At 46.3% G+C, this 9,669-nt stretch overlaps 1 protein-coding gene across 5 annotated transcripts in view; it reads left to right on the top strand.

Annotated features, from left to right (window-relative positions):
• The window catches only part of Trappc9 (trafficking protein particle complex 9), a 476,366-nt gene that overhangs the window by 13,613 nt on the left and 453,084 nt on the right, over positions 1–9,669 (top strand). For 3 of the 5 annotated variants that reach the window (XM_029547718.1, XM_029547721.1, XM_029547719.1), the window contains one exon: positions 5,609–5,635. The exons of the other annotated variants lie outside the window; for them this stretch is intronic. In XM_029547718.1, coding sequence (XP_029403578.1) covers positions 5,609–5,635 — 27 coding nt within the window. The remainder of the gene's footprint in view (positions 1–5,608; positions 5,636–9,669) is intronic. 5 annotated transcript variants of the gene reach the window in all.

The following is a 9,669-nucleotide window of genomic DNA, read 5'->3' as shown; positions in this document are numbered from 1 at the left end:
CACACACACACACACACACACACACACACACACACACACTCGAACATGTGAAAAGGGTCTAGGAAGATGGCTGAGTGGGTAAGAACATGTGTTTCCTAAACATGAGACGAGGTGGCAGAGACAAGTTCTCTTACTTGTTTTCCCTACTTGCTGTGACAATATACTCTGACAAAAGCAATGTAGGGGGAAGCTCTATTTAACTCCTAATTGCAGGTGGCAGTCTATATGGGGAGGGAGTCACAGTCATGTGATGTTCATAATCAGGAAGCAGAGAGAAAGGACCGCCAGTGGTTAGTTCATTTCCCTGTTTGTATAGCCCAAGGCCTGCCTCAGTTAACATAACGAAGACAGTGGTACGCCCAGGCGTGCCAGGGCAGCAGCCTGTCTCCTGGGTGGTTCTAGGTTCTATCTTATCTGCAGCACCACCACACAGATCCCTGGAACTCACTGACCAGTCAGCCTAAGGCATGGATGAGTTTCAGTGAGGGACCCTGTCTGAGGGAGATAGGGTGGAACATGGTAGGGGAAGGCTGAGGCAGCTGTCAGTATCACTGGTTTTATGATGATTGGGAGTACGATACTTTTTTTTTTTTTTTAGATTTTATTTATTTATTATGTGTAAGTACACTGTAGCTATCTTCAGACACTCCAGAAGAGGGAGTCAGATCTTGGTACAGATGGTTGTGAGCCACCATGTGGTTGCTGGGATTTGAACTCTGGACCTTCGGAAGAACAGTCGGGTGCTCTTACCCACTGAGTCATCTCACCAGCCCCACGATACTTTTTTTTTTAAAAAAAATAATTATTTATGTATATGAGTACACTGTGGTTTCCAGACACACCGGAAGAGGGCACCAGACCCCCATTACAGATGGTTGTGAGCCACCATGTGGTTGCTGGGACTTGAATTTAGGACCTCTGGAAGAACAGCCAGTGCTCTTAACCACTGAGCCATCTCCCCAACCCCAAGGATACTTCTATTTTTAAAAAGATTTATTTTCATTCTGTGTGTGTGTGCCTGTGCGCTCTTGCGCGCGCGCATGCACACGTGCCATGCGCCCATGCACATCTGTCTGTCACGAGTGCCTGCAGGGGCCAGAAGACAATGTTGGATCACTGGGAGCTAGAGTTACAGGCAGTTGTGAGCTGTATAACGTGGTGGCTGGGAACTGAATTGTGTTCTCTGCAGGCGTGTAGGAGTTTCTAACCACAAGCTGCTTCTCTAGGCCCCAGGAATTCAGCTGAACACTTTCAGACCTCACAGACCCTGGGTGAATAGTTTTCAAGTGCATTTCCTCGGTAAAGGGGACATTTCTTTCCCTTAAAAATTTTTTTTAAAAAGTTTAAAAATTTTGTAGTTTTTTCTCCCCTTAAATAATTCTTTCTTTTAATCTGTCCTTCAATCTTAGCTTCATGCTACTCACAAGTGTGTGTGTGTGGGGCTGATCCTTATTCTGAAGATTTGTATGTAGACCTGTAAGTCTATAACTAAAGGACAAAAATGTAGTTTCTTTAAAAAATTAGGGCTGGAAAGCCAGATATGATGCCCATACTCAGAGCATCTGGAAGGTGGAGGCCAGAGGCTTAGGAATGGAATCAGCCTTAGCTTCATAGTGTATTTGAGGCTAGCCTGAACCACATGAGATCTTGTCTTGAAAAAACAAAAACAAAACAAAACTAAGATGGAGATTGTAGCCCACTTGTAGAGTTCCTGCCTAGTACTGTGGGAGGACCTGGGTCCCTTATATAGGACCTCCCCCCCCCCCAAATGTATAGAACACTCTACATTCAACTGGAAGAAAGTGCTTATCATTGGCTTGTAAAGGTTTTTTTAGTAATGGTGGCCTCTACTTTTTCTTCTCTCTGAACTTGGTAATATTATTTATCATTAAATTGATCAAAACAGGCCTGAGATGTGTCTTGCTGGTGGAACACCTGGTTCTCATCCTTAGCACTGGTATTCGATGGTGGGGACTAGCATGACACATGTTCCAGAGCCAGACCATGGTGGCACATGCCTTCAATCCCAGCTCTCGGGAGGCAGAGGCAGGCGGGTCTCTGAGTGTGAGGCCAGCCTGGTCTACAGAGGGAGTTCCAGGACAGCCAGGGATAAACTGAGAAACCCTGTCTGGGAAAAAAAAAAGAAAGAAAGAAAGAAAAAAAAAAGAAAAGAAAAGAAAAGAAAAAGGAAAGGTCCAAATGTCTACCAGCGCTCCTCAGCCTCGGGCAGGGCTTTACAGCCCCCCCCCCCCCATGCGAGCGTTCGAGGGTTGGGGTGAGTACTCTTTTTTTAAGGGACAGAGCTTGTCACCCAGCGATTGAACCCCTGCTGAGTTAGGGTGGCAACTGAGTTGGCCTCTTACAGAGCCCCTGCGTGTCACTTGAACTCTTTTTCCATGGCCTCAGCTTAAGGAGTGTCTGGGAAAACAGGACAGACTGAAGTCATGGTTTTTTACAGATTTGTTTGTTTATTTGACAGGGTACTACTGTGTAGTCCTGGCTGACCTGGAGCTTGAGATAGAGCCGAAGCTGGCCTTGAATTTTTAACAACCCCATCTTCCTGCCTTTGTCTCTAAGTGCTGGGTTTATGTATGGGTGTGTACCACCATTCCCAGCTACATTTGTTTAAAAAAGGTTTATTTATGTTGTGAGCCTCCGTGTGTTTACTGGGAATCGAATTCAGGACCTCTGGAAGGACGGCCAGTTCCTAACTGCTGAACCATCTCTTTAGCCCCTAAACTTTTATTTGTGAGTATGTATGTATCCACTCACATGTTTGAGGGCATCTTTGGAGGTTATAAGAGAGCATTATGGTAGATGTAAGGCTCTGGATGTGGGTGCTGGGGGCTAAACCCCAATCCTCTGTGAGAGCAGTAACCGCTCTTAACCTCTGAGCCGTCTTTCCTGCCCCCTCAGCTGCCTTTGGGAAAAGTACAGAGACTGGGAGAAAGTTTGGCAGCTGACTGTAAGAAAAACCAGTTCTGAGACCCCTTCCTGTTCTTAGATTGTCCTCTGTGAGCCTGTCTCTTTTGTTGATATCCGGGTGACACACTTTAGCTGTTGAACAGTGCCACCTTTCCAGGAAGCCGCCCAGTGCCAGTGCTAGCAGAACTTTGCCTGTGGTCTGCGGATTCTGGGGGATCCTTGCAGGATGTTCCATAGGTGGCGCTGTTGCACTTACTTCTTACTATTTTTAAAGCTTTATTTTTTTTCCGGCTTCTACAAGAGGACCCAAACCAGGCTCCTTGAATACGATTTCTTCGTTCGATCCCTAGAACATACCTGGAAAAAGCCTTCTGGATATATGTTGTTTTTCTCTGGTCAGCTCAGAGCGAGGGTTGCAGGTTTGCTATCAGAGCAGCAATGAAACTGGACTTTCTCTTGAGCATTAGGTAATGGTTAGCCATGATGTCACAGTTCTGCAGCACTTTACAGATGAGAAGAAGGCTGCCTGCCAGGTCTTACATCTCCACTCGTGTGCTTATTAGCAAGCACCATGTAGGGTCCAGAGGAGATCCTGGCTCCCAGGTCAGCTGAGGTGGTTGCCTGAAGGTGTTAAGATACAACTATATGCATTCGGTGTGTTATTGAACTTCACATGATACCGTGTGTTTCAAGTCAGGTCTGGCCACCCATCCTCAATAAGGCAGTCAGAACCAAATTAAAAGTGGGAAGCAGGAAAAAGATTTATTCCACGTGACCACATTGGGAAGAGGGATGAGAGTCTTGTGTAGCCCAGGCTGGCCTCGAGCTTCATCCTGTCTTCTCTTCCACCCCCATTCCTCAGATTGTGGACATGCACCTCACGCGGGGTTCAATACCCCTAACTGCTGAGCTGTCTTTCTAGCTTCCACTGTCCACTTTGAGACAGGGTCACGGCTATCCCATTCTGGTCTCAAGCTTACTATGTAGCCAAGGATGATCCATTATTCTATAATGTTTGATTTCTAAGGAATTAGAATAGGGAGAAATAGCTTTGTGAAGAACGATCCAGTTAAGAAGTAAGAGAAGGGGCTGGAGAGATGGCTCAGTGGTTAAGAGCACTGACTGCTCTTGCAGAGGTCCTGAGTTCAATTCCCAGCAATCACACGGTGGCTCACAACCATCTGTAATGAGATCTGATGCCCTCTTCTGGTGTGTCTGAGGACAGCTACAGCGTACTTATATACATAAAATAAATAAGTATTTAAAAATGTTTTTAAAAAAACAAAGAAGAGAAGAGCGAGGCCTGGTATGCAGATTTGTAATCTTGGGGTTTATAATCTTAGTTACGGAGGAGGCTAAGGCAGGAGGCTGGCAAGTTCAAACTTCAAAGGCTACCTGGTAACTGAGCAAGACAAAACTTGGTCTCAAAAATAAAATGAAACGATGGAGACCTTCACTTGCTCTCTCAGGTCTGTCTTACTTTCTTCCTGGGTGTCTTTTTCTTTACCCTTGTACTTAAAATGTCTTTTAGCTTGGTATGACAGCATATGCTTTTAATCCCAGCACCTGGAAGGCAGCAGTAGGGGACTTCTGTGACCTCTGATCTGTGTGTGTGTGTTTGTGTGTGTGTGTGTGTGTGTGTGTGTACTGTGTGCATGCAAGTGCTCTCAGAGGCCAGAAGAGCCCCTAGAGCTGGAGTTACAGGCAGGTATAAGCTGCATAGGGTGGGTGCCAGGACCTGAACCTTGTTCTTCTGCAAGAGCAATACCCCTAACTGCTGAACTGTCTTTCTAGCTTCCACTGTCCACTTTGAGACAGGGTCACGGCTATCCCATTCTGGTCTCAAGCTTACTATGTAGCCAAGGATGATCTCGACCTCCTGACTGTCTCTTCTGAGTGCTGGAATTTCTGACATATGTCACCATGCCCAGTTTATGTAGTGCTAGATATTGACCCCAGGGCCTTATGCATACTAGGGAAATACTCTACCAACTGTGCTACAGCTTCAGTATAAACTACCTCTAAACATCACTTTCTTAGCTTTCATAAATCCTGTAATTCATAATTCAGTCTCTCTCTCTCTGTCTCTCTCTGCCTGTCTCTCTGTGTCTCTCCCTCTCCCTCCCCTCCCTCCCTCCCTCCCTCCCCCCTCACACACACACACACATGCACACACACACACACAGACACATGCACACACACACATGCACACACACACACATACACAGAGACACAGAGAGAGACAGAGACACAGAGAGAGACAGAGAGAGATCTGGAAGGGAGTATTAATGTATTATTATATTTCCTTTTGAAACTTTTGATACCTCAGTCAAAGCACTCACATATATTTGGAAAAAAATTCTCTTGTTATTGGTTTATTGGTGAAACGAGGGTTTCTGAAACTTGTTTCTGGAGCGTGAGGAGCCTGAGCTTAGAAAGTAAGAAGGGAGGCGATAAAAGGGCACTTTCCTCTTTGTTCAATACAGGGTTAACAGTAGATCCTCTGTTCTCCTCCTGGAACCAGAAAAGCACAGTGCCTGCCACGCACAGCTCTCCCCTTCAGTAGCTGCAAGTGTCTCAGGCTCACCAGGGTGGATGCAAACTGTAAAATGTGTTGTGCTAGTTGTCTTTAAAAGTGGTTTTATTTTCCAAATAAAAGACCGTAATCTGTTCTTTCTTCCAGGGGCGCAAGAAGTCCTCATTGACCCAGGTACATGGTCTCTGTGCTTAGTTTCTTTTGGTTATTATTATTATTATTATTTTTTTAAGTGCTTGTTTTCATGGTGTTGTGAATGAATGGTTCTGGTTTCTGGATTTGTGGTCTTTGGAACAGTCTGATTTAAGTAACTTTAAATCAGAACTGTGACAAACCTGATTATTGTTTGGTCCGTGTTTGATGGGGCACCCTACTGCTTCCTGCTGTCTGGTGAAGAGGAGCAATTTCCCCCTAGCATGGTGAACTGAATGATTGGAGAATCGTGCCTTGAATCCTCTGAATGCATGGGGCATGCCTATGCTGTTGATTTGAATCCCTCCATGGTAATGACTTTGCTCTGCATCTATGGCCTGTGTTCCTTCCCACAGTGATTTGAATTTCCTATTTCATTTTTTTTATAGACTATTATTATTGTTAGTGAGACAGGTCTTGCTATGTAGCCCAGGCTGGTCTTGAATTAGTGGTAATCCTCCTGCCTCTCCCTTCTAATATGTGAGCCACCAAGCTTGTGTGTTCTTAAGAAATCTTGTATTTTTTTCCTTTTTCACAGTGTTGGGTCTTTCTTTCCCATCTTCATTTTCTGCCATGAATCCATCAGAAACTTGCTTTGTTACTGTGCTTAATTATTTCATGATGAGCTCGATTACTTTTGGCTTAATTAGAAACAGTGACCGAGTGGGTAACAATGCAGCAGCAGACACCATCCTTCAAAGAAGACCAGCCAGGGAGTCATGTTCCCTTGGGCTTCGCACCCAAGCTGGCTGCTTTCATCTGGCGTGTGTCTAAACTGGAAGTGGGAGCACCTCCAGCCTGTTTGTCTGATCCAAGGTCTGTCTCTTACACTGCTGGCTACATTTCCCAGGACGGTTTGTGGAAAGAGTGAAGGACCCAGATGTCTATAATGTTTTGTTTGCTTTCTGAAGAAAAATCAACACAAGGGCAGGGCTTCTTGTGACGGGGACTTTCTGTGCTTGCGAAAGTTAGGTTGACAAGGCAGGAATGGTGGCATACACTTGTAATCTCATTAGCACTCAGGAGGCTGAGGAAGGAGCCGGCTTCAGCTATGTATCAACACCCTGTCTTAAAAACATACCTCCTCTCAAAGCAAACAAACTAATAAACAACCTGGGGATGGGCCAGATGGCTCAGTGGTTATGTGCGCCTCCTGTTCTTGCAGAGGAACTGAATTTGGTTTCCAGCAACCACGTTGGATATAACTCACAAATGCCTGCGACTCAGCTCAGGGGAATCTGAAACGTAGTTCTAGACAGAGTCGGCACCTGCCCGCACACATGCACATACCCACACAACAAACACACGCATATGCATGGAACGGAGGCAAAACAAACATGTCAACCAAGAATGGAATAAACGTTGAATGCCTTGATACTGCTGAGCCCAGACTGTCTGTGGAACCTCGTATGAATTTCGTTGTGTCTCCCATACTTGTGGGAGAAGTAGATGGAGGCAATCAGACTGACTTCTAAAAGCCAAACTTGTGTTGACGTAGGGAGGAACGTGCTTGTCGTTTGTAAAAGTGTCAAGAGTTAGGTTTTGCAGCTGAGTCTGCAGAGCCTGGAGCAGGTGACGGCTGGGTTCTGAGCCTGGGACTTGTCATACTTCATGTAGGACCATGTGGTCGGGAAAGCCGCCAACCAGAGGATGGAGCTGCCACTCAGCGGTGGCGTTGGAGGGCACCTTCGCAGCCCTCCTAAGTGAGACCAGTATGAGCTGGTCTCACCAAGGGACACAGGCAGGTAGCTGAGGCTCTTCTGTTCCCATGCCCAGCCCTAGCCTTCCCAGGCTCCAGCCCAAAGCCTGCAGCCTCATGTCTTTAGTAGGAGTCTTTAGACAGGACAGAGCCTGACCGTCTTTTACTTTGGTAGCTCAGCTCTTCTGCAGCTCAGATCCTGGCAGCTCATGGGGTAGTGCTCTGGGAAGGAGGGGTCAGTGCCAGTGCCCCAAGACCCTCTCAGAGGAGAAACCACTGTCCTCCCCACTTTCCTAGACCATCATAGAGTGTATAGCCACTTGCACTTGCATTTGGCCATCTGGTGGAGAGAGGTTTTGGCTTCCCCCAGAGGAAGCTAGCTGGGCATCTCTCGGTGCTTTCTCTGGCTCTGAGGGCTTGCCTCACTGCTAATTAAGAACAGAGTGCCGCCTCCCTCCCCAGTGGCAGACAGACTTCCGAACGCTTGTTCTATGTTTTAAACTTAACAGTTCCTTTCTCAGACCCCCTTCCTTGCTCTGAACCTGGTATGTGCATCTGAGTACCCCGTTCAAGCCAAGCCTCTGGCTAATTCCATTCTGCTCTCTTGCTTCCCTACTTTGCTGATGAGGTTAGTACCCTCTTCTAGTGAAAAGACTTGCAATTTGAGCTCAGGTGAGAGAGCAAGAACCCCGTTTAATTTTTAAAAGCAGCCTCAAAACAAGTCTACAGCCAAGCAAGCAGGCCACTGTAGACTTTGCTCTCCCTAACAAGAAGGTCCCGCATCCTCTGTGGTCACAGCGGCCAGTCCCTCCTGTCTTCCGTTTTCCCCCGGCTCTCCCGCAGTGGTAATTTACTTTCTCACTCCAGGCTAGCCTACTGTGTTTCATCTTGCATTTTGTAAACTGTGGCCTTTTGGGACTTCTTTAACTTAATGTTTTTAAGGTCCATTTTTGTAGCACACCTCAGGACTTCACATCACTGCAGTGTGTTATGCAGGCCTGTCAACATGCCACATTTTGTCTCTCTAGTCTGTCAGCTCCCGCACCCTTGCATGAATCTACTCTTTGTCTCTTAGAAACATTGTTACTACGAGCATTGTGGGGGTTTTTGTCTTTATCCTTTTAAATTCTCTTCTGTGTTCGTAAATCTGGAGAGTGGAATGGCGGGGTCAGACAGTCATCCAATGTCTACCTTCTTGAGAAACTGCCAGATATTTCTCCAAAGCAGCCACACCTTGGCATAGTCCTAGCACCCATGCATGTGAGTTTGTCCCTCTGTGTCTGCCAGACTCCTGATGGGTATGCCGTGGTGCCTCACTGCTGTCGGGAGTCAGGGTTGTGGAGTTTCTCTTACAGTTAATGAGCACCTTTTCAAAGTATGCCGGACACTAGCGTACTTGCTCTGGGAAAGAAGGGCTGCCCTCTTCTGTCAATTATTGAGCTACAACAGTTCTTTTTATGCTCTAGGTACACGTCTCTTGTCAGAGCCATGGCTAGTAAAGTCTCGGACGTGCACAGTGCTATTTTGCCTTGTGGCAGTTGAGTGAGAACAAGGTGTTCCCAGGGCTGGTCTCGGTCCAGCCTTGACAGGGCTGTTGGCTTATTAACCACATAGGGGGCAGATCATGCAGCAGAACCTGTGATCTGCTGAGACAGCAGCTTGGAAGATGGCAGAAACTTCCCAAAGCCCACACTGAGACTTTTTACCAGCTGGAGAAGAGGAGATTCATTCATTATGTCTGACAAGAGGCGGGAACTATTGATCTCTCGGCTCAATTAAGATATTCTTTCCTGGGTTGAAGCGTGTCGCATCCTATAGTAAAACAAAGGCATGTCTATAGGGCCAGGGTTGGGGATTTCAGTCTTTTCCCCAGAGCGTGCTGTGGCTTCTCAGATGGTCTGCCTTTAGACTCTATTTGAAAGGCATCCCTGGGTCTAGTGAAGTTTGACCAAGTTCATCCTGGCTTACATATGGAACTCCAATCTGCGGAAGAGAGTTTACATTGTCCCATTGAGCTTGTTGAGCCTGGCATTTCTAGGACTCCCTTCTCCATAGGGTTGGTGGGGTTGGCATTCAGCTATGGTTTTGGTTAGGATGCTATAGAGACTTCCCAAGGAGCATGATGCGCCTGTGACGAGTGTCTTCAGTTTATGAGAGCTTTGCTACGTGCTTATGAAAATTTGTTTTTAATTAATTAATTAATTAATTAATTAATTAATTAATTTTTTTGTTTTTTTTTTGAGACAGGGTTTCTCTGTGTAGCCCTGGCTGTCCTGGAACTCACTCTCTAGACCAGGCTAGTCTCGAACTCAGAAAT

The sequence above is a fragment of the Mus pahari genome, chromosome 17 (genome assembly GCF_900095145.1).
Source record: "Mus pahari chromosome 17, PAHARI_EIJ_v1.1, whole genome shotgun sequence".
Lineage (NCBI taxonomy): Eukaryota > Metazoa > Chordata > Mammalia > Rodentia > Muridae > Mus > Mus pahari.
The sequence above is the reverse complement of the archived record's forward strand: the minus strand, read 5'-3'. Positions and strand labels throughout refer to the sequence as shown.